Source organism: Parasteatoda tepidariorum, chromosome 1, assembly GCF_982258835.1.
Source record: "Parasteatoda tepidariorum strain Cologne lab strain chromosome 1, Ptep-v5.0, whole genome shotgun sequence".
NCBI classification, from domain to species: domain Eukaryota; kingdom Metazoa; phylum Arthropoda; class Arachnida; order Araneae; family Theridiidae; genus Parasteatoda; species Parasteatoda tepidariorum.
The window spans coordinates 94,826,379-94,852,588 of record NC_141755.1 but is presented as its reverse complement, the minus strand read 5'-3'; the positions used below and the strand labels follow the sequence as shown (position 1 = coordinate 94,852,588).

The following is a 26,210-nucleotide window of genomic DNA, read 5'->3' as shown; positions in this document are numbered from 1 at the left end:
TACCAAAAAAGACCAAGGAGGAATCCAAAGAGCTAATATTTCAAAAGTTGAAATGTATAAAAAAATACTATTTTTGAATTACACTCATTATAAAGTAAACACTTATAACTTCTAAACTATTCGTTTGATCACCTCAGTACTGCTCTCATTCATTACAGTGGAAAATGTGTCTTGCATGTTCAAATAGTTCTTAATAGCCATGTAACGTGTATACATAAGAACGTGTGGTGCATTATATCTATATAAACTCTCGAAACTTTTTGAACCAGTTGCATCTATTGACTTGTGTCATTCGAAAAAGTTCATAGAAGCAATATCTCACCTGTTTAGGTAGCTATATCAGGTGCTTAAATAGGTACAAGGTCAAATTTGTACTTTTTGTGCATAAAAAGACGTATCACCTCTAAACTGCTATCCGATCGTTTTGAGATTTTTGCCATATTTTAGCAAAAAAAAAACATTACATTCATCAGAAAATATGCCTCAATTGCCTGTTATAAGAAATTTAAATTCTCGTCCTCAAATTACCCCCCATTTCCCTCCGAAAAGGAGGAAGTGTACATAAAGTAAAAAGGCAGTGATATCGAAAGGCTTGACGAAATAAATCAATGTTGTATAGTTAATTATGACTAAGATAAGATCTCTCTCGAAAAAAAATCTAATTCTTTTATAACAGGCAACTTAGTATCTTCTCTTGTTAAGTTCTTAAAGCATGTCAAACTACGATTAGAAATTTCATTAAAAAATGCAAATATAAACTCTCATCCCATAAATGTCAGATTTTACCAGGCATAATATGCTGTTTCGTGCATATTTGAAACATGTCTATTTACTGTATGATTAGATAAAAAAAACTCCATCTGAGATAAAAATAAAAGCCTTATCTGTTTTCTCTTTGTTGTTGAACAAATTTAGAGAACCAAATGGCCGATATAGCCTAGTTGGCAGGGCGCTGGACTCTCGTTCGTGAGAGCGGGAGTTCGCATCTTTTCCACCAAAGACTCCCCGAGTAGTAAATGGTGACTGGTGAAAGTTAAATCTGTCGGGTCACAAAGTCCTCCATGTTCCCATAGCAAAATATACCTCTCGGGGTACTTACTGAATTGGAGATTGATCGTTCTCTGGTTCAGGTCGAAACTACGATCTGTGGATGAATAAATGGATGTATAAAGGGGTTCGCCCTTTAAACGGGTGTGACGTATGTAGTGCAGAAGTCAAATTCTCGGCCACAGATGGCGCCTCTGGAAAACAAGAAAAATCGCATCTCTTGCCTTAATGGTCTACGACAACAACAGAGAACCAAATATAGCTAAGATAAATTGAATCCATCAGATGAGATGGCTTGGACATATCTATAGATATGACGATAACAACCCAATTAAAAAATTAAACCGACCACGTTCCAGACGTTTAGATGCCGTGGAAAAGCTGAGCAGCGGGGGGCAAATTGGTGAAAAGCACTTGCGTCTAGTGCTTTCCATCTATTTGACCCTACGAATCGAAATGAAATAAGCTGCTTGAGACAGACAAGACCTGGCACTGACTGTAGGGTTGGTAAAAAAAAAGTAGTATTCGTATTCTATTTAGAACTTAAATTTTCTGTTTTCGGGACCTAAATAACTTTTTGTATTTTTATGATACTTTATGTCTTGCTTTCCTGCTTTTATGATAATAAACAAACAGCAATGAATAAGACAGCTGTAATTGTTATTTTTAGTTAAAGTTTCGACAAGGCTTAGAAAAAAAATGATATCGGTGTTGCTTAAAATCTTTATACTTACTCAAAAATTTACAATAATCAGCGACAGGTTTTCCTGTCCTAAATAATCCCGATTATATGATTAAAGGCCGGACAAGACTTTAATTAATTTACTTTTCAAGAGTACATAACATAGATAAATATTACATTGATCTAAATATTTAACTAGATTTGCAGGGCGTTGTTAATTAAGGCCTATTACAACGTATGATATGAGCGTCCTTACGGATTATTTATGTGGAAATAGCATGTTATTCTATGCGTTTCTGACATTATCTACGTTGAGAGAATAATTAGTGATGTTATAGAAAATCATTACTCATTAAAATACCGCCCTTCTTTCTGTCTCTGAATGCGATAAGACATTAAAGCATGGAGTGAGCATTCGCCCTCCGTAGACAGACCTAAGATCAAACACACTGAAATCACGTGTTTTAAATTTTAGCATAGTTGCGGCACACTAAAGATTTTCTTGATAAAAATGCTCTTGATCTATCTAAATTTCACTCACAGAGAATTTACTATAGTACATTAACAAAACGAGATACAATTATATTTCAGAAACAAAATGGTTTTCATTTGATAGAAATGGATTTAATTACTTTTTTCTTTTGTTTGACGGAGTGATTGGCAATTAATTAAGCAGGCGAGGGCGTATAAAACACAATGGCGAAATTCAGAATTTCAGTTAAATACAAAATAATACATTCCTGATCACTCAACTCTGTTTAGGATTTGATGTTTGATAATTACTTGTCCCTTCTTCAACAGTGTCATGCTTTGTCTAATATTATACCTGCTTCAAGGGTGATAAAAGATATTCTTTTGATAACTGCGTTTGCAACTGTAGATACGTAATACAAAGTAATACATTCCTGATCACGAAACTCTGTTTAGGATTTGATGTCTGATAATTACTTGTCCCTTCTTCAACAGTGTCATGCTTTGTCTAATATTATACCTGCTTCAAAGGTTGTAAAAGATTTTCTTTTGATAACTGTGTTTGAAACAGTAGATACGTAATACAAAATAATACATTCATGATCACGAAACTCGGTTTAGGATTTGATGTTTGACAATTACTTATCCCTTCTTCAACAGTGTCATGCTTTGTCTAATATTATACCTGCTTCAAAGGTTGTAAAAGATTTTCTTTTGATAACTGTGTTTGAAACAGTAAATGCGTAATACAAAGTAATACATTCCTGATCACGAGACTCTGTTTGGGATTTGATGTTTGACAATTACTTGTCCCTTCTTTAACAGTGTCGTGCTTTGTCTAATACACCTGCTTCAAGAGTGACAGAAGATTTTCTTTTGATAACTGTGTTTGCTGTATGAATGGTAACGTACGGTACAGTATTTTTATTTACGTTTGCCCTAGAGCTGCACAATGGACTATTGGCGACGATCTGGGATTAATCTCTGAGGATGATCCGAAGACAACGTACACATGCACATCTCTCACTATCCATCCGCAGATCGTAATTTTGATTAAAAAAACGGAACACGATAAATCGACCCAATACCCCCAAGGGTATTGATTTGTTAAGTGAACGTGGAAGACTTTGTGTTCCCGACAGATTTAGCTTGCACCATTCACCATTTTGTACACGGGGGAGTCTTCTGCCGGTGGGCATCAAACGCACAACCCCTCGGACATGGGCCCAACGCCTTACCAACCAGGCTGTCCCGGCACTGAATTGAACGGAATAAGGGTAATAATTAAAACTGAATAAGGGTAATAATTAAAAAGTTATAAAACTATTCATTTTGCAAAACACAATTAAAAATTTATACTTTTTATACATAATACCCTTGTAACTTCTAAACTATTAATCCCATCAACTCGTGTATGGTCTCAAACTGTTCAACGTAAAAACAAACTTCATTTGCCAGTGTTTAATTATCAGTTTCATTATCAGTGTTTAAGTTTCTCCACTGTTAAACCGTTCTACTTAAGCTGACCAGTGTCTGAACAAAACTAAAGACCTGGTAGTAATGCATCTGAAAGAACTTCGGAAACCCACCGCTTAACCTTTCAAATTACTTTCATCAAAATTATTTCGGTCCGAAAATCTCTTCCAGGGATTTCGGTTCTCAGAATATTAAATTCGATAAATAAAGCAGTGAGTTTTCGAAGATTCTCTTATAGATTTTACTACCAGTACTTTTGTTTTGTTGAGACATTTATCGTCTTACTCTTATCCCCCCCCCCTCTATCTTATAAACCTGCAGAAGATTTTAGGGACTATTTTAGGGACTGTTGTGTGAGGCCACAAGCATTTCCAATAGGTCCTGGTTTATTATCATAGGACCTAGTTTATTATTATTGTCTATCTCAATTGTATTAATAACAGAGTCAGTAATAAAAGTTACTTTCGCTGAAAATGAAAATAACATAGATGATGTTAGCGAAATTTTTTTTCAATTTGTCAACTCGCATCTTTATCGCTGTTTATTACTTCAACTATCAGAATCCCCATAACAGCAAGTGATCAAACGCATTTTAATTCCGCACTATGAACAAAATCAGAAATTTTTTCCTTTAATAGCATATTGAAAGTGACATTATTAAAAATGACGTTTTAATTGGGTAGAAAATGGCTGTTCGGACCAATTTAATCGTCGCGAAAACAACGCTTTAATCCAATTTAGGATGGGTAAAATTACAATTTTCTTTACAATTTCAGTGTTATTCTTTTGATGCCAGGGTTTGAAAACCCTAAAAAAAAATAGTTCGAATGTTTTGAGTTTAAAATTAGCAACGCTCATTTTGTAACTTCTCACCTGTTACGGTGAATCTTGGGATCGTTGCCAAGGACAAAAACTGAAACTTTTCTGATGACGTCGCGTGACGTCACAATCAGATATTTTGAAGGAAAAGAAAACTAAAAGACACTACGTAATTTTCTTATTCTTAATCATTGGCAACCTGAAATAGCTCAAAAGCCTGGAGTTTGCCAAGTTTGCTAAATATTTTATATCAGTATGGTGGAAGAAAGGGTTATTAAAAATGTTTGTTTAGCAAAATTACTTCCGCGTCTCGAAAAATATAGATAGGATATGCTATTACATCCACCTGAGATTTAATATATTGGGCAACATATAGTTCAATTTTGTTACTTAAAAAATAAAATTGTATGATTTTTTTTTCTTTTTTTATGCTTTTACAAAACGATTGTCTACGTTAGTTAAAATGTAATTGATTCGGAAATCAAAGTTTGGAATTATAAGGAAATGTTTATATATATATATATATATATATATATATATATATATATATATATATATATATATATACACCGAATAGCCATTACATTATGACCATCCTGCTAATAACATGTAGGACCACCTTTAGCCCTCAAAACTGTTAGCACCCGCCGTGGCATTGATTCCACAAGGTGCTGATAGGTAGTCTGAGGTATCTGGTACCAAGCCCTCACCAACTGGTCCTGCAATTCCCTCACATTGCGAGGGGGTAGAGTGGCAGCACGAATTCGGTTTTCCAAGTAGGACCACAAATGCTCTATTGGATTAAGGTCAGGTGAATTTGGGGGCCAAAACATGACTTGAAAGTCACTGGACTGTTCCTCGACGATTCGACCCTTATGACATGGTGCATTGTCCTGCTGGTAAACACCATTCCCCCCGAGAAAAACTGTTGCCATAAATGGATGAATTATGTTCAAGTAGCTTACAGACGTCAGGGATTGTTCTATGAGGATTATGGGTCCTATTGTGCCCCATGAAAACTTTGTTCCTGGGCGAGAGAAACCATGAAAACCTGGGTGAGCCCATTGTTATAGATGGATGGTGGTCATAATGTAATAGCTCTTCGGTGAATATATATATATATATATATATATATATATATATATATATATATATATATATATATATATATATATAGTCTGATGCATGATCAAAATGTGAAAAAAACACGCTATAAAAATATCTCACCATATGCAAAAAAAAAGCTAACTTTTAAAATGTATAATTTTCTTATGCGTTAATCGAAAATACCTGAACTGAGGTTAATTTAGTTTATTTAATTTTTTTTAAATAGTTTATCACGCTTATAAATTTTTTTTAGTTTTATTCTTTCTTCCTAACTACATATTTTTAAGTAAAATCGTATTTCTGTTCTATTATTCGAAATCTGTTATTAAAGTTAGAGTTAAGAGAGATAATATATAGGTAGAACGTTTTGATTAGAGCTTATAATATAAAAATCAGTGTTCAATATTGTACTCTATGGAACTACTACGTATCAGGAGTTTATTTGCTACTGTACGTAAATAAATGTAGTGTTAAGTTCGAATCCTTGCGATGCCTAGTCGATACGAATAAGATACGCACCGAACACAATGCTAACCTGAAATTTCCCTACTGGTAAACGAATTATTAGTTAGAATCGAAATGTCATCTGGCTTACCGTTGGAAGTTTTCGTGGTTTTCTCCTCCATGTAACGCAAATGCTGTTTAGTTAAATCAGAATGTCCTCCATGGACCCTAGTCTGCTTCAATACTTGTTCCAAGAATGATTCCCGTCTAAAACCCTCATTGCCCCCATGCTTTGGTTTTGAAATTGTGAAATCTTAACCCCTAACCCATGAGGGGATATTGCAAAAATAATTTACTTTTAATTTAATTTTTTGTACAATTTGCGTGCATTAGTGCAGTACATTGTTGATACATTTTGTACTAAAAGCATATAGTCTGCAAATTTATAAATTTTGTAGTATTTAATAATTCGGTAATTCGGTATATTTTGTAGTATTTAATAATTTACAAGTTGATGAAAATAGTACTTATCTGTCACGATGAATGTAAAATATTGCAATTTTTTGTTTGCACAATATAAACGCTATTTTTTACTGAGCTTTAAATCTTTTTAATACATTTACCTCTCACAAAAATGTCTTCTATAAAATATGAGAATTTTTAAAATGAATTTACATACTTGCACAAATAACATCAACTATTATACCAAAGTACTAAAACCTAATGTAAAAATTTTATGCCTAGCTTCATACTATGAATTGTGGTATTTCAAAAAGACGCATAACTATAACCACACCATCTCATAAAATTACCAAATATGTCGTTTATATTTATACAGCGCCATTTAACCATTTTATGGTTATTATTTATTTATTTTTCACACAGTAAAATAGAATTTTTCATCCCTCCCATTCCTTTTTTCAAATCTCAGAAGATTTTATGATTCTTTAAGAAAGGCATGCTGCTTGCTTTTACCATAATTGGATTAATGTAGCGAACTTTCTTTTAAAAGCTCTATTTACCCTGATTGTTGCATTTCTTTGGCGTAATCTTGGCATACATTTTGGAAAGAGAGCCATTTTTCTTATTTTTCTCTCAGTGGAATACATTCTTCATGAGAATAATAAAAACTTTTACTTCAAACGAACAGGTAATTTTTAAAAGCAGTTGAGAATAACGCATAAAAGATCATGTTTGAATAATGTAATTACTACTTCTAATTCTAAATTAAGGACGAAATGTTTATGGCATTAAGTCATTAATGTTTGAAACATAGATTTTTCTGATCGAAATATTTGTTCTGAAAGCTAACTTAAAAGTTTGGGTATTTTTGAAACATAAAATTTAATGATATTATGATTAAAACTTTCATTAATGCAAGGTATTGTAACTTAAAACCCTTTTATGCAGTGAGAATAAAATTAAATATACGCATAAAATTTACATTAGATTTTATTAAAATAATTGTTGGTTTATTTTAATATTTAGAATCCTATGTTTATGATGATGTTTAAATAAAAATGCTAATATTTAAAATTCTGTTAACAATTTCCACTTTACCATTTCCAATTTCAAGAATTACATTACTTTGCAGCATGTGAGTAAATTTTTAGGAAGTGCCCCACATGGTTTTTCCAATAATTTATCAATGAAGTCGTCAAATGATGATTGATTTACAAATTTTAATATTAGTTTCGTAGCAAGTTTATTCTATATGTAGAAAAAAAAGGCGGAAAAAATACCATGGAAAACACCCATTTGGAAGAAACATTTAATTTGAAGAAATGGAAGAAAATAATAGTTAATATAAATAAAATAATAGTCCAGTTATTTAATAAATCTTTTTAAAATAATGAAAATAGAAAAGCGAAAATTAGAAGAAGAAAAAACATTTTATTAATTTCTTAAAAAATTAAAACAACTGTACTTTCTCTCAATGTTTAATATAAATGAATATAATAGAACTACATTTTATAATTATATAAGAGCTTTTAGAAAATATCGTATTTAAATTATATACCATAGTATTGCATTACAAATCTCACAATTGGCATATTTATTTTCATAACCAAGTGCTGTTAAAAATGAACACTGAAACTACGTTATATGCTAAAGGTATATTTATCATTAAATATTTTTAATACCAAGTGTATTTTTATGCATTTAAACATAAAATTATAAGCTAATTGTAATCTATAAAATAAACTTAAGAATTTTTAACCTTAAACTTATGTTCACAAAATACTGAATTTTATTTTTAAATTAATGAATAATTTTAAAAAATTTGATTATGTGGTGAACAACTTGAATGCTTTATTAATATTTGAGCTTTAAAATTGCTAAAGAAGCTTTTGTGTAAAATTTGAGCTTTTGTGTAAAATTGCTAAAGAATGCATTTGTTTTAATGAAAAATGCACTAAGAATGTAACCAATCGAAAATATTTATACGAAGTAATAATTTTTAAATTAATATTTTAAGCAGTATTATTTTTTCTAGTTTTTAGCATACGCTGCTTTTCAGTCACTGGCCTTAACTCCTGGAAATCATTTTCATACATAGAAAAATTCTAATAGTTTAGTTAGTGACCTTTCTAGTATCCTCTTCTATGTGTAGAAACATTCCACCCATGTTTCTTATCAATTTCTACTTATGTTTAACTATTTCGACCCAGACTTTTTCTCACTCCTTATTAATTAAATTACTTTTTTTCTTCTAACATCTCGTATAAAGTTTTTCCTTCTGCATTTCTTTGTTTTTTTCTCTCATTCTCTGTTTCGACATTGACGAAGTTTTGTAGACTCGAAATTATATGTCTTTTTGTGGAATGATTTTCACGCTGATTATATATAATTCTATTTTAACTTTTTTCTCTCTCATACTTACATTAATTACTTACATCCACTATAGGATAACTAAAAATAATTCCCATGCTGATTCTTCTGAAATTCTAGCAAAGTTATTCATCAAATTCACACAAACCTTAAACTCTGAACAAAGTGTTATAGCAAGACGAAGCTCTTCAAGCAACCAAAATTCAATACACGAGTATTTTCATCATTTGTAAACAAACGTGTCGTTTGTCGTCTTGTCAGTAATTGTTTACTGTTCCATAACTGTTTCTCATACCCTACAATTCTACTTAGATGAATAATAAACTCTTTTATACAATTTTAGAAACTCTACCTCAAATAGTCCAATCTCAATAGGTCTTTTAGTATAATGCTATAAACGAGCAGTCGGTAGGGCGCTGGGCCCATGTCTCAGAGTTCGCGGGTTCGAACCCCGCTGGCCGAAGACTCCCCGTGAAATGACTGATGCACGTTAAGTCTGTCGAGTCGCAAAAGTCCTCCATGTTCTCATAACAAGTCAATGCCTCTGGGGGTACTGGATTGGAGATTGATCGTTCTCTGATCCAGGTCAAAATTACGATCTGTGGATGAATGAATGAATATATGAATAGGTTGGCCCTATAAACGGATGTGACGTATGGTGCGGCATAAGTCGAATTCTTGGCCATAGATGGCGCCACTGAAAAACAAGAAACGCACACTCTGCCTTAAATTTGCTCGGTTTCACCAAGCAGGCTTGCCCGTGTGGCAAGTGGCATTAGAACCAACCAACCAAACATTCTATATACGAGTAATTTTACCTTTTGCTGACAAGTTTGGTAGCTAGTACGTTTGACGTCTTGATCCACAATTTTTTCCTGTTCCACAATTATTTCTTTTATCCTATATTGTACTTTGATACTTTCTCGCTCTCTCCCTCTCTCTCTCCCTCTCTCTCCCTCTCTCTCTCCCTCTCTCTCCTTCTTTGTCTCTCTTTCATTCTCTCTTGCTACCCTCTGCTTAAATACTCTTATTCATTGTTACAAACTCTAGTTCAAATAATAATTCTTTAAATAAATTCTTATTAAAACAATCCATTCATACTAGCTTTTTGCTTCTGTCAATATTAGAATATACATATTGAAAGGAAATTTTAATGAAATCAATTAAATATCGTCTTTTTTAATGAAATCAATTAAATATCGTCTGCTTGACAATTTACTATCCATAAATTTTTTAATTAAATTGGTTTCTTGATATAACTATGTTAAATCGTTTGTCCTGAAGGAAAGTAATGTTGACGATATATATACATATATATATGTAATATTTGTAGGGATATTTATAAAGGAATAAAGTTCAACTTATTCCATATCCGTCACCACAGTAAAATTCGTCAATTTATCATAATATCAATATATTTGATAAACTTGTAAAAATATAGTACTGCGATTCATTTAATGGAGATAAATGTAATATACTGTGATAAATAATGAAATATATTCTACGACATATTTTACATTGTTCAGTATATAAAGATATTTTAATATCTGTCTATTTGTTAATATATTAAAATAAATAATATTTAGATTACTAAAGACAAAAATAGCACCGCAAGTATCATTAAAAAAAAATAATCCGAAGAACATAAAACAAATTGTGCGACTATATCAGAATTTAGAGAAAAAGCTTTCTCTTCTATTATTTTATTTACAATTTTGCATTCATGAAGCTTAATATTTTTAAAACAATAAAAAATAAAATTATCAATATAAATTATCAATATAATTATAAATTATTAAAAATAAATAATGAAATTTAATAAGATGCATTGAGTTAAAAATATTTTGAATATGCTATATGTTCAATGAAATGCAACTTATTAAAGCAATTATTTCTTACATGTCATTTCTTGGCATAAAGCCGAATCGATAATGCAATTTATCGCAAAATATAAGCAGTTTTTCTTCTTCGAGGCCTAATCAACAAAGATGACACTATAGCCCAAATAATAATTAGTCATTCATCTTGGATCATTTTTTCCTGATTTTGCTATCCATTTGGGGAAAATAATAAGGTCCATTTTCTGAAATGCTCTTCGAACTTTCACTCAGCATAAAAATCAAATGTATGTATATTTTTAAATTGTGCTAAATCTGATTATTGTTGTAAAATTTATCGTAAATGCAAAGAGGAAGAAAAATTTATTAAAAAAAGCATATTTGATCCTAATCATTTGGTCTTTTTCATTTGTTTAATATTCCCGTTTAATTATCTGCGCACCTAGAAAATCATGAGAAATTATGGAAAGTTATGAGTTTCGGTATTGAACAAAATTTGTCATGAAATGTTATGATTTTAACTATTTTTTAAAAAAATCATGAAAACTCATGGATTTAGGTAGCCGAAAAATCTAATTTTTAAAACGGAATTACCCCCCCCCCATTTTATTGTGTTCCAAATATCTGAATTTGTAACAAAATTCCCACTCACAGTCATATTTTATTAAAAATTATGGTGTTCTTTCAAAAAATGAAAGAAAAAACATCATTTCTAGAGAGAATTATCTTTTAAACTTCTGTGATTTCAGAATTTTTGTGATTATTTTTTTATATATATAAATTTAAAATTCTAGCTGAAGCAAGCCAGTCATTGGCAATTTATTTTATTCCGAAATGAAAACAGAAAAATGAGGAGAATTTCTTTCCTTGTCGATGAACAAGAAAAGTATCTTTAGAATATAATCCTGGAGAAAAAAAGAAGAAAAAATATTTGCTTTTGCATTTTTTTCAGCTATTTTATTGCTTCAACTCTTTCTTTAGCCTGTTTCTTAAATTTAAGATCTACAAATACGAAGTTACAGAATATAACAATTTTGGTTATACCTATCATTTCAATTAATGTCATTATAATGCTTTCTCAAATTTATTGTTGTATATTTGCTGGAGAAAATAGTAATTTCGTTAAGTCATGAAAAATTCATGAACTCAAAAATCTAAAATGTCATGAACTTGAAAATCTAAAATGTAGCAGATATCCTGAATTTTGTAGAACAATTTTTAAGTGTCAAAAAACTACCGACATATCATCGAAATGTGCGAAAAAAATTAACTATTTTTGAAAAATTAACTATTCTTTTAAACTTTCGTTTGATAATATTAAAATATTACTTAATATACTGATAAGATGTCTGCTGTTTTTCAACGTTTATTCAACTCATATTTATCCCGTTTTACTAAATGCTTTTACCGTCGTAAGTCTTACGCTTAGTTATATAAAAAGTTAGAAACATAAAACTTTTCGACAGATTTTAAATTTTTATTTTTAGCTGAACTGTTTGTCACGATTACCAGGTTCAATAAAAGTAGTTAATTTAATCCAATAAACTTACCGATGCCATTTTGAAATAACTTGTAACTCAAGTCACATGTCTAATATCATCCAATCAATATGTTTCTATAATGAGATCGTTTGCTTTTTCAAATAAGATTAAATAAGTACTTCACTTCAAAATGACATTAAGTAAATTAAATTATACCAGATTTGTTTGAATTTTGTTTACAGTATTTGTGATTTCTTTCTTTAAATTGTAATATTTATTTTAAAAGTTCATTTCGTAAATGGACGTAACTCTAAATTTCTAAACCTAATAAGTAAATTGCATTTTGTTCTTACTAGTTACCAGTCCAAGCTTAAAAAAACTGTTCTATTTTTCATTCTTAAGTTTCCTCATAAAATAAAAGCTTCTCTCATTTTACGTAAATGTTTTATGTGAAACAAAACATTACAAAATTAAGAGGATGATTTGTGTTCCCAAAGTATTTATTTAGGTAATCTTACCATCTAACTCAATATTCAGATTAAATTTGCTTTCTGACATATTTTTTTTGAAATATCGTTTTCTTTTGTAGTTGTATTATCGTTTGGCATTTAGGTCAATTATAAAAGATATTTAATATCAAACAATTCAATTTTAGTACCTTGGTTTTAAAATATATTTTATTTTAAAAGGAAAAAAATTAAAGAAGTTAATCAGAATAATTGCATGTCTTGTAAAAGCTCCAAGAAATTTTCGTAACCGAGAACACTTTAAGATTTTGTTATATTAAATCTTTATCAGATTATACAAATGTCTTTCTATAAAAAAACGCTTTTTGACCTTTCAACTCTTAAGTTTTCTATTTTTATTTTTTTATAGGGAAATTAAACAAATGCGAAACGATGTTTTTAAAAGCAGAAGAATTTAATTCAAATTCTAATTTGAAAGGATAGTTTATTACATCTTTTGCATGTTAATAAATATTTCTTGCGATGAACAAAAATTATTAATTTTGTTTATCTTTAATGAATTGTTTCTAAATGAGGACTAAGGTATTTGTCAGATTAATTTGAAAATATTTGTTCAGTTGTTATACCAGTTTCACATTATTATTTTCCTTACTTTTTCCGTATACAAACTTACTTAACTATTAAGAAAATGTACTGAAGCAGTGCAGTTTCGAAAAATAGTGATCAGCTTACACTGATATCAATTTAATCAGGAATAAACAGGATCAAGATTAATCGGTTAATCAAAAAATGGCACTGCTAAATTAAGAAACAAAGTATAAAACAATGTTTCTAAATCAATCTCCACTTGTCTGATAGTTTTATAGTTTGAACACATATTTGACAAACATAGTTGCAAATATACAACTTATTTCTCTTGATACTGTCGTATGCTGCCTTAAAGTCAATAAAAAGATGGAAAATCTCAATATTAAATTCTTTTTTCTTCTCAATAATTTGTCTTAAAACTTGTATTTGAATTGTAGATTTTCCTCTTTGAAAACCACATTGGTAACTTCCAACCAACCATGCGTATCAAACGTAGTTGCAAATATTTCAGTTCGAATGGTCTAACATGTAACAAAAAACCTTATTTTATTGTTCTTTTTCGTCAGAAGCGTCATCTGTTGATAAACTTCGTAACTATTTTTAGAGGTTGGTGAGAATAAATAGCAAGTTTTTTATAAAACAGTACACAGAAAACCTTCCTTCCATTTTTGCAAACAAAATGATTTTATGAAAAATTTCTCAAACTTTCTCAGATCTTTGGTAGAAATGGCAAAAGGTTTTTCCCGCTACGAGACCACAGCATTATCCATAATTTTGACAGGATGTTCATTTGGTGCTAAAGACGGTGCAAAAATGTTAAAGACGGTGCATTTTGTATTGTCGCTTATGGCGTCTGTGATCGCTATTATTAGCATACAGTGGTAGTATAAAACTCATCATTGATTTTTGGCCGTAGCCAACACATCTTTATTATGGATGTAAAAAATGATAATTGTCTAAAGGAAATAATAGAAATCGTTCGAACAAAATTAATTTATTAATTGATGAAAAATGGCATCACGTCTTAATCATGGATGTAAAAAATGATAATTGTCTTAAGGTAATAATAGAAATCCTTCGAAAAAAATTTATTTATTAATTGATGAAAAATGGCATTACATCTTAATTATGGATGCAAAAAATGATAATTGTCTTAAGGAAATAATAGAAATCGTTCGAACAAAATTAATTTATTAATTGAGGGAAAATGGCCACAATTCAAAAAAATATAATCACATTAAAGAAGAGAAATTCCTTAAAGGGATCCAATTAAACACTCTCCCACATTAAGAGTTTTTACAGAATGAAACTTTTAACGGTTGAGACTAGGGAGGCCCAGAAGGGCACCCCCAGTCACCACAAATTTTAAATTGTAAGTAAATGTATTTGTTTTCAACGAACACAGGAGAAACATGGATAGGAGATGCAAAATTGGCGAATTATCAAAATATAACATAGCCAAAACAAAGCCAACCCCGCATGATCAATATTGGGTTTGAAAATACTTTGGCGATCACGAGTCGCCAACAAAACTCTGGGAAATAAAATAACCCTGTAACTGAAACATATTTCAGGTAAGAAATTAATAATGAAAAGTTATAAATAGACTTTTGTTTTCGATTAGGCGCGGCAGTGAATTAATGAGTCTACATTAATATTGAAATAAAAAGTTAACCGTTACATTGATCGATAAGAAAAGAATAAAATATTTTATGTTCGCTTTAAAAGATTAACTCTTTGATTTAATTTAAATATAATTCGATTAATAAAATAGGTTTAAGTAATTAGAGATATTTTAAAAGGTAGGAAATAAATATGTTAAGCCAATTATGGCATCCGCTGGACACAGAAAAAAATATGTAATATTTTTTTTTTATATATAAATGGATCTCCCCTATGTTACAAGAAAAATGTTATGCACTGAGACATAATATATCCATGGAACATATATAATATACGCTTTATGTATAGTTAAATATCAAATTGTGATTATTATTCGAAAAAATTTTAGAACATGCAGCTGTAGTTACAGTATGTGGCTAAAATATGGATTTGCAATATTAAATAGCTTTTCTAAAAAATAGCAATTTTCAGAATCGTCTATGACCACCTAAGGTTTTATAACACTTCGACTACTCATCTGACTTAAGTAAACTTGGTGTAATTCATCATAAAGATTATTTGGCTTACTACAATCGCCTCATATACCTTTTGGTTAATAAGAAAAATATATCAAGAATCACGAGACTAAATTTACTAACGTTTATTGTAATAAACCTTTAATGAGACTATTTAGAATAAGCTTTCATTACTCTGAGCTTATTGCTTTCTTTTATAAATAATGCATTTTCTAATTTATCTAAAGATATATATGCGGTTTCACTTCAGTAAGCTTAAAACATGTCAGACTGATCATAAAATACTGAACACTTTTCCAATTAGTCTAGAGCAGGGATGGCGAACCAATGGCACGCGTGCCATTTATGGCACCCAACACAATATTTCGGGCACGCTACCGATCACATTTGTTATTACACGAATGGTATTACACTATGAGGCATATGTAACAATTAAATTAAAATTCGCAAAAAACGCACAAAATAATAAACAATTATTAATAAAAAATTAACAACTAAGGCTAAAAAATTAACAATTAATGCTAAAAAACAATTAATAACCCTATTAAACAAGCTAACAATAAATAAGTAGCAAAAAAATTAACAAACCTGCTTAAACTAACATCTTACAGCCTAATATAAGTTATTTGTCATCTAATCTGCAACAATAGAAGTCACACTGATGTTACTTTAAGTTGAATTACGCGTATAACTGAGACATTGCAAGATGTTTTTTCTTTTTTTTCAATGTAAATAAGGAGTTTTGAGTTGATAGTATTTAGTATTATTATTTTCCCAATAATCACGATGTCAAAGTTATTTGACGGCACGTCTATGACCGAATCAAAAAATTTTTTAGAAAAAATGGCACGTTGGTGTATAAAGGTTCGCCACCCCTGGTCTAGAGTATTTCGAAATTGCAGCGGCTGTTTTTTAAAGAGCAGATCCCTCAATTACCTATTATATTCATAACTAATTCCGTTTTCAATGCACATGGGATTATTTTATTGTGTTTATATTTTTTGATTCTTAGAATATTCAAATATCTTTTTAAGGACTTAGTTTATTCATCATGGAACTTATAAATACTTTTAAAAAAATTAAATTTTTAAATAAATAAGAAAAAATTGAAATTTGTATATCGTGTGTAGCGTTATCTGATAGAGAAAACACTTAATTTTGTTTAATACATTCACAATAAAAACCTGACAAACTTCATTCTTTTTTAAATACCCTTTAAAACTCGTTGTAATTATATTCGTAATTACATGTCCTTTTTTGAAAATTATTTTGAACAAAAGCAATTTTTAAAGAATTAATTATTTTATGACAAAGTCCTGTTGATAAGATATGCTTTCAGGTTCAGAAAATTCCCATCGCCTAAAAATTATAAAACATCAAATAGTTGTGCAATACTGCGGTGTGGAATTTGCGTGCGGGAGAAAGTTTCTTCTCAAAATTTGGAAGAGATGAAAGAAAAATTATTCTTCGATAAAAAGAAAGAAAAAACAACGAAGATAAGAAAAGGTTAAAGATTTTCGCTCCAGTTGTTGGAATCCCCGAAGATTGCTGGTTTATTTTCTAGTCAATTAATTATTCATTATACGTCATACTAATTACTTTAATGATAAGACGTATACTTTTAAGGAAACGCGAACTTATACACGCATTTATTGGGATTTTTTTTCTTCTGCTTTGTTGATAAGTTTACTTAAAAAGCTTTTAAAGCAACCCGTATTCCCTGTACTGCGTCAGAATGTATTGCAAACAATCGAATAATGCGTGTTAAATTTTAGACATAGAATCTTTACTGTTTTAATAAATGTAACATTTTTAGTAGTTTTTGTTGTATATGTCAGAAGCTAATTAAAAACTCCAGTTTTTTGCGAAATGCCATTGTCTTTTTATTATTTTGTAATATGTTGGAATAAATTAAAAAGACATCAATGTTTTCTAATTAGCGTAATACGTTCCGGCTTATTACAATTAGCCCAAACGACTTTAGGCTAATCGGGAAGTTTGCGTTTTTTTTTTCAACCAGACTGAAGGAAACTGCCTGAAATCAATCTGTCTTATTAAGCTTTAAATGACATTTTTAATTAATCTAAAGTGTGTGAGCTTGCTGCAGTAAACCTAAAAAATGTGTCTGAATAAGAAATACTGGAGACATTTTAAATTGCATTATTTGAAAAGAGCCGGATTATTTCGGATTATGCCGGACTTGAAAGGAACCTGATTAAGATGTGCATGTTTTTAAATTCTTGTAAAAAAATTAAGTGAAAAATTAAATGTTAAGGATCACAAATTAATATCTTAAACTAGGAAAAATAAAAATACTACTAAATTCTTCGACGTATCATTATGGGGGAAAGTATATTTAAATAAATCAAAACCTGCTTGAATGCCCGAGGACGATAATTAATAAGACTTTCAAGTTTCATCCAGTAACTAAGTATATTTTTATCTTCTCAAACCGCTTCCTTACTAGTGAATTTTTAGATTTAGATTGTATTTTCGTATTTTTCTCATTTAAATATTAATTTAATAGCCCTAGCGTGCATGCTTTCTGCTGGAATTTAATTTTGACAAAGATTCTAAAAATATATAATAAAAGTGATAATTACGAATCACCCTATATGATTCAAATAATGCATAAACATTTCATATCAGTCCTTCTATTACATATTTATACTGTGGCATATCCTTTCTGTTAAATTCCAATTCTTAAAACTAGTTGAATTCCTATAATTTATTATCTCAAATTGATAAAAATGGTTAAAAATTTGAAATTGTTAATGCTACACGCAAGCACAAGTAGTGACACGTCATTTTTCTGTAAATCTAATTCTTAAAATCTAATTAAGTTTATTAGTAGCATTTTCTATTCGCATAAATTGATAAAAATGAGCGCTGAGTTCAAAAAGTTAAGGCTGACAAGGATTTTACATAATTAGGTTGGATAAATTGATATTAGCGTTTTACAAGTCTATTGTGAATTTCCCCATAGTGGCCATTTATCCAAATAAAATTTGCTTTTGACAATTATTAGAATACTTTGCTATGAGGATAACTATTAGGATAGTTAGTATAAACTATTATAAGATATAGATAATAGAAATATCTGTTAGTATAGTTGTAATATTGGTTTTACGTTTTCTGAATATTCATCTTAAATCGCAAATTGTTTAAAATATAAGAGATCTAAGTCTTAAGAGTACAAATTTAATCTGTTAAAAATTAAAGTTGTTAATAAATATTATGAGTAACAATTACTCGTCACGAAATATGTTGTATTACTTTATGAATTCAATACTCTAAAAAATACGTTAAAATACGCACAATCAAAATTTATCTTTCTTATATAGTAAGTAATTTATTTTAAAACATTACTAACAACATTCTGATAACTATTGCTGATATTTTTTACTCTTAAATACTTATATTAAAATAAATATTTGCCAAATATATCTTTCTTTTAAAGATATTTAATTTAAAACTTTACTAGCGGAATTTTGATTATTGTTTATAAAATATGCTCTTAATTAAATACATTGAAATATGTATATTCAAATTACATCTTGCTTTTAAAGTTTTGTTTGAAAGCATAATTAGCATGGTTTTGATTACTTCTTTTTATAGTATATACTCTTAAATAATTACATTAAAGTACTTATATTTAAAATTTATCTTTACTTTAAAGCAATTTACCTTTTGATATTGATAGCATAATTTCGATTTTTTTTTTACAATTTTCTTAATTTAACAATTTTGATAAAAGAATGATTAATTACGCAACTTTGACTTTTATTACATGGATACTCTATTTCTCAATGATTGGCATCTTAAAAGATGATTGAATTGTGGTGAAAATTAATCGGTAAATAAGCCACAGATGCATTGATATCAAGAACTATATAGATGATAATGAGAATTTCCAGAAAATCAATAATGGAAAAATGAATTTTTGCAACTTAAAAAAACTAAACTTTAGTATTTTATATAACTGAAGATTATACTATATTTTAGAATGCTCTTAGAAACAGAAAATATATTACGAAAAGAAAATAGAGTTAATAGTTTCTGAGATCTTGATTCTTTACTTTAAATAAAGAATCAAGTAAAGAATCAAAGAATAAGGAAGAGATAAATTTTTCTTTTGAAAAATTTATCTTTACTTCAGAGCAATTTACTTTTTGACATTAATAGCATAATTTCGATTTCTTTTTTTTACAATTTTATTAATTTACCAATTTTGATAAAAGAATGATTAATTACGCCAACTTTGGCTTTAATTGCATGCATGTACTATTTCTCAATGATTGACATCTTAAAAGAGGATTGAATTGTGGGGAAAATTAATCAGTGAATAAGAGATTATGAGAATTTTCAGAAAATAAATAATGGAAAAATGAATTTTTGTAACTTAAAGAAACTATATTTTTTGTATTTTATATAACTGAAGATTATACTATACTATATTTTAGAATACTCTTAGAAACGGAAAATATATTACGAAAAGAAAATAGAGTTAATTGTTTCTGAGATCTTGATTCTTTACTTTAAATAAAGAATCAAGTAAAGAATCAAAGAATAAGGAAGAGATAAATTTTTCTTTTGGAAAATTTATCTTTACTTCAGAGCAATTTACTTTTTGACATTAATAGCATAATTTCGATTTCTTTTTTTTTTAAATTTTTTTAATTTACCAATTTTGATAAAAGAATGATTAATTACGCCAACTTTGGCTTTAATTGCATGAATGCACTATTTCTCAATGATTGGCATCTTAAAAGAGGATTGAATTGTGGTGAAAATTAATCAGTGAATAAGAGATAATGAGAATTTTCAGAAAATAAATAATGGAAAAATGAATTTTTGTAACTTAAAAAAACTAAACTTTAGCATTTTATATAGCTAAAGATTATACTATACTACAATTTAGAGTACTCTTAGAAAAAGAAAATATATTACAGAAAGAAAACAGAGTTAATGGTTTCTGAGATCTTGATGGATTAATGTTGAAAAATATGGTTTCTCTGAAAACGTAATCGTAATTTAAACGTTCTTATTTGCTTCATGTTAACTTGGTCGACGTAAATCCTTCTAAAGTTCGAGTTTCAAAAAAAAATATTGTTTAACACACTTTTCTCTCACACTGAAATTCAAAACAGAAAAGTTATAAAGTTAACCCATATAGTTAAGTTTTCTTTAAATTAACAAGACATTTAACTAATCTGAGAAAAATAGATTTTCACCTAAGAAAACAATAATAATGTAATTTTAATTAAATAGAATTGGATACCAGTAATCGATATCACGCATGTGTATCGAATCTGATTGGCTTCTAAATTCACAAATGCACAATTTATCTACTATGACGTCACTTGAAGATATTCAATTTAAATGATTATTTTTTATGAAGTAAAATATAACTATAAACTTTTTTGTGATGAATCATTTGGTATTTTGTTAAAATATGATAAAATGCGTGTTTAAATACATCATAAATTAACAAATACTGTTGATAATTTGTTACTCAAATGTGTTTTTTTTTCTTTTGTCTTATTTTGAAATATAGAAGCTTGAAAGTGAAAAACCCATACAAAAATTTTTACTTTATTTTATCGTTTGCTGAAAATATTTTTTTTCTTCAAAATAAAATTTTTCATATTACAATACCGCAGTAATTTGTAGTGTGTGCAAAATTTGGAAGCTAATTATAGGATAATTAATATTAAAAATTATATATAGTTTTCCTAAATCTGTAAGCTTTTCTAGAAATCGGAAGACAAAGTTTTATCTTATATATAAAATAATCCTCCGACTTACTATTCATGATTTCTTTAACTAAAAAACACACTTCTATCTTTAAATTAATATTTTTCCACTTATACAAATATATTAACACATTTCTATTTTACCAATTATATTAATTTTAAGATTTTAATAAATGGACATACTTCCATCCTACTATTTAAGCGAACATATGACCAAATGAAAACTTTTTTGTCCTACTATTTATCTGCACACATAAATAAATAAGCAAACTTTTATTTTATTTATTTTTAATATTAGAAAGAACATGTTAATTAAATATATATATCTTTCTTACTATATTTTACAGTTTATCTTAGCTTTAAGATTTTAATAAATGAACATACTTCCACCTTACTATTTATACAAACATAGGACTAAATAAAAACTCTTTTGTCTTACTATTTATCTGTACAAATGAATAAGCAAACTTTTATTTTATTTATTTTTAATATTAGAACGAACATGTTAATTAAAAATATACATCTTTCTTACTATATTTTACTACTTATATTTATTTTAAGATTTTAATAAATGAACATACTTCCACCTTACTATTTATACGGACATAGGACTAAATAAAAACTCTTTTGTCTTACTATTTATCTGTACACATGAATAAATAAGCAAACTTTTATTTACTTTATTTTTATTAGAAAGAACATGTTAATTAAAAACATGTATCTTTCTTACTGTACTGATGAACATATAAATAAATGAACACTTCTATATTTCCATATTCATAAACATATGAATAAATGTTACGAATGAAAGCATATTTTTAAAAAAAATGAAAAGATTTTATTGAAAGCATTTTAACACAAAGTAAAACTGATTTAGAGTAAAAAAGAAACTTTTCGGACAGAGTTTTTAATCCTATCAGAATTCAGTCATAAAGTTATTTTAAAAATCTCATTTGCAATAAAAAAAAAATTAATTGACTTAATAAAGTATTTTTACCATTAAAAGTTTATCGGAATTCCAAATAGGAAATAGTTTTGTTATTTATCAATTTTTGCTCTCTTAAAAATATTCAGTACATAATTTTTAACGATATTTTACTATATAAATCAATTTCCCTTTTTGAGGGAAATGTTTTTCAACCAAAAATTCAGTCGAAATGTGACGGATAAAATGACAATCAATTTGTTAAATTTTCAATACTTTTCCCTTCAGTCATTAATTACATTTTTTACCGTTGAATAAAGTTATGATTTATGAACGCTAAAATAAGCATATGGCAAATTAATGGATCAGATTTTCGAGAAATTAATTTATCACGAAACTTAATGAACGGAACTCTAACTTCCTGTCAAATTATTTGTCAAAATGTTTAAAAATATTGCTTCATTTAAACCAAGTTTATTTCATCCTTTTCTTTGTTGGATGTTTTTTTTCAGCAATTACGAAATATAAAAGCAATTTCTGAGAGCCTAAAAATTTAAAATATTTTAAATGTTAGTTAAATAAGGGAGCGTGTATTTTTAAAAAGAAAATAGCCGGTAAAATAGTGCTAGAAATAGCTCAAATTACTAAATAAAGTAATTTTTATAAAAGTTAAATTACACGAACCGCGAATGACTTAAAAAAGCCCAAAATTTTATTCAGCAGTGATTGCTTATTGTTTCATCGTGTAACACACTAATTTTAATAAACCTGAACCGATGATAAATATACTTGTTGAATAAGCCTAAAAGGCCTGGTTTCTTAGGACAGGACGCCGTCAGCTGGAAATCAGCGCTAACCACTGATTGGTCCATTTGTGAGTTTGATAGTATACGTCATCGAGTTCAAGATGAGCGTTCGATGACGTACACTATCAAACTCACAAATGGACCAATCAGAGGTTAGCGCTGATTTCCAGCTGACGGCGTCCTGTCCTAAGAAACCAGGCCTTAACCCAGTCGTTCCCAATCTTTTTTGGGTTACGGACCCCTAAATAATCAACTTTCTTTCGACTGTACCCCGACTTTATAAATCAAGTTTATTAAGGCAATAGAGAATGCTATAACCTATAGAACAGTGGTTACCAACTGGCGGTCCGCGGGCCACATCCGGTCCCCGAAGCCTTTTTTTTTGTGGCCCGCGAACTAAAATATATTAGTTGTCATTTTTTGCGGACAATTTTCGTAAAAATCTATATGGGTTTAAAGTACTTCTCTTCATTAAGAAAAACCTAATTTCTTCGTTTCTGGGAAATTTAACATACCAACGGTGCAAAAAAAATTATTTCTCAGGTAAAAATCTACTACGTATTTTAATTTGTAATTCAATACTTTGTTTTGTACAACTTCCTACAAACATAAAAGAGTCCGATATTAAATTTTGATAAAGTCGCGGCCCGTCATTTGAGTGGTGTTTTTAATTGCGGCCCCCTGCCTCATGTAAGTTGGAAACCCCTGCTATAGAAGAGTATTTTCAAAATATTTAATTGTGGGAATGAAGAATTTTCATTGTTTAATATCTTAAATTAGGTTTTACGTCCAACAGTTTGCGGTCCTTGTGCTGCCTCTAGTCTTATAATTATGAATTGGTTTTTGATGTTTGTTTTGTAACGTAAGCTGTAAATGACTAAAATAAGCTAAATTATTGCTTACTTAGTAATGAAATCTATAAAAAAAACTGTCATAAATGGTAAAAATGGTCATCAAAGAACATATTTTTTTATTAAAGAATTTAGTTATTTTATTTTGATTTAAAAAGCGCCATAGGAAATACTAATGCAATATTTCATCAATTCTCGTTCTTTTCTTAATCTATTAAATATTGTAATCAAAATATATTTTCTTTTTTAAAAAAAGTCATTCCTATTTTATTAGCATTTCACATAACATAATTTCATAGAAACAACCGAAAGATTACATAAATTATGAATTATAGGTTTTATCAATTAATGAAACTGAGGTTTTATCAATTATGAATTATAGGTTGATTTATACTATGTGGGTAAAATTTTAAATGCATTTCATTTACATTCAAACTATTAACAATAATGACATACATCATACTAAAGTTTTTGTGAATTTCACTGAATTTTTCCACAATATTAGAACGGAACTTTAAAAGTCCTTGATTCTTCTAGGGGAGAATTGAACATTTATTTCGCTCTTGTTTCCATGTTCAAACTGTTCAGCATGACCATAAACGTGTGAATAAGTGTTCACTTTGAACATGCTTTTATGTTTTATAATATGTTTTTATAAATTGTTGGTGTTGAGGTTTTCATAAACCGATATTTGGCTATTTTGTTTCGAAATATAACATTTATTTGAATAGATAACTTTATTTAATGAATATACATAAAAACAATAGAAACGCATTAATTTATATTTCAAGAAACAAGAACATTTAAAAAAAATGTCAAAAACTAATAGCTATAAAGAAATATGTTTATGGTTCAGTTACGTTAAAAAATGAAAAGTAGTTGATTTTTATATATATTAAAAAGGAAGAGGAATATATGTCCCAGGAATGTGCGAATTCTTACTTTAACAATTCATTCATTTCTGGAATTAGGTGAATTCAGTGCCAAAATGGGGCAAAGTGATCCCCAAAGTGGCCCAAATTTAAATATAGGCCGGGATAGCCTGGTCGGTAGGGCGCTGGGCCCATATCCAAGAGGTCGTGGGTTCGATCCTCGCCGGCCGAAGACTCCCCGTGTAGTAAATGGTGACTGATGCACGTTAAATCTGTCGAGTCTCAAAGTCCTCCATGTTCCCACAACAAATCAATACCTCTGGGTGTACTGATCCAGGAGTTTCCTTGTCTTCTGGATTGGTTCAAAATTACAAGGCTACGGAGTTGAACGTAAGTAGTCGTAAACCCATGAAATTGGGTTGGCTGTTCAACGACGGTTATAAAATAAAATAAAATTAAAATATAAATTAAGTTTTAAAGAAGGAAGAAATAAAAATTTAAATTGCCAATTGATACCAAATTGATACTTTAAATTTTTATAAAATCGCTATCACGTTTATTTCGGAAATAAAATGTATGTATTCATATTGTAATAATGAAATAAATTCACTGCATTTCTTGTTTGTATTTCCTTATAATGAAAGAAAATATATTAATTTTTTATAAAACAGAGCCTGAAATTGTGTTTATTTTTCTTTCAGGATTGTCTATAGCATACTTTCTTATGATAATATTTCAAATGTCTCAAGGTAAGGACACATTTATACAATAATAAATATCTTTGAAACTATAATTTATCTATGTTGTTTTTGCTATCTGTCTTCTTAGAAACCGTTGAAAAAAACATTTTTATGATGAAGAATAGAGTTGTTGGATCTTAATTTCAACTACAAAACAATATAATAACTTGTAAAAGTTTTTATCTAAGCTATAGTAAAGATGCTGATGCAACGTGAAATCATCAACGTAACTGGTATATGGGTGATTCTTTTGAAACATGCCAATTCGGAGCAAAAAATTTCTTCAAATTTAAAGTCTTTACTTATTTAGTTACATGTATACTTATTTAGTTACATTTATTAATATCTTACAGACAGCAGTGTAGTTTATTGACATTTGCTCAAGAAAAAAAAATAGAAATTCACCAAATTTTGAATGCCAGGAAAAGAACATATTAGCCCAGAAGTTTTAAAAACAGTCATTTTAAGCTAATAGTAAGTAACTCAGCTTAAGCCTTTGCGTTAGATGAACCATGAATTGCTTAAATTGATTCTTTTATCCACTGTAGAAGGAATCAAAAATGTTTTTGTTGCTGATATGTACAGAATAAAATTGTGTATAATAATTAATCAGTATAAAAAAAATTAAATCTGATTACATTCAAGCATATTACAATCTTACATAAATTTTGCATTAGGTTAATATTTGCTTTCTCTCCTTACATTCAACTGTTTAAAAAGATTTCCGGTAACTGTTTCAATGCTCAGGCATTCATAAACTAGGAAAAGGACAGCCAGGATAATGACAATTTGTCCTTATATAGCATTTTACTTTACTTAAATTTAACATTTCGACCTAAGATGTTTATATTCCGCAGAAAACAACAGGAT

At 28.9% G+C, this 26,210-nt stretch overlaps 1 protein-coding gene across 1 annotated transcript in view; it reads left to right on the top strand.

Annotated features, from left to right (window-relative positions):
• Positions 1-26,210, top strand: part of LOC107451674 (uncharacterized) — a 291,208-nt gene that overhangs the window by 207,534 nt on the left and 57,464 nt on the right. The window contains exon 2 of the mRNA XM_043047279.3: positions 25,302-25,349. Coding sequence (XP_042903213.1) covers positions 25,302-25,349 — 48 coding nt within the window. The remainder of the gene's footprint in view (positions 1-25,301; positions 25,350-26,210) is intronic.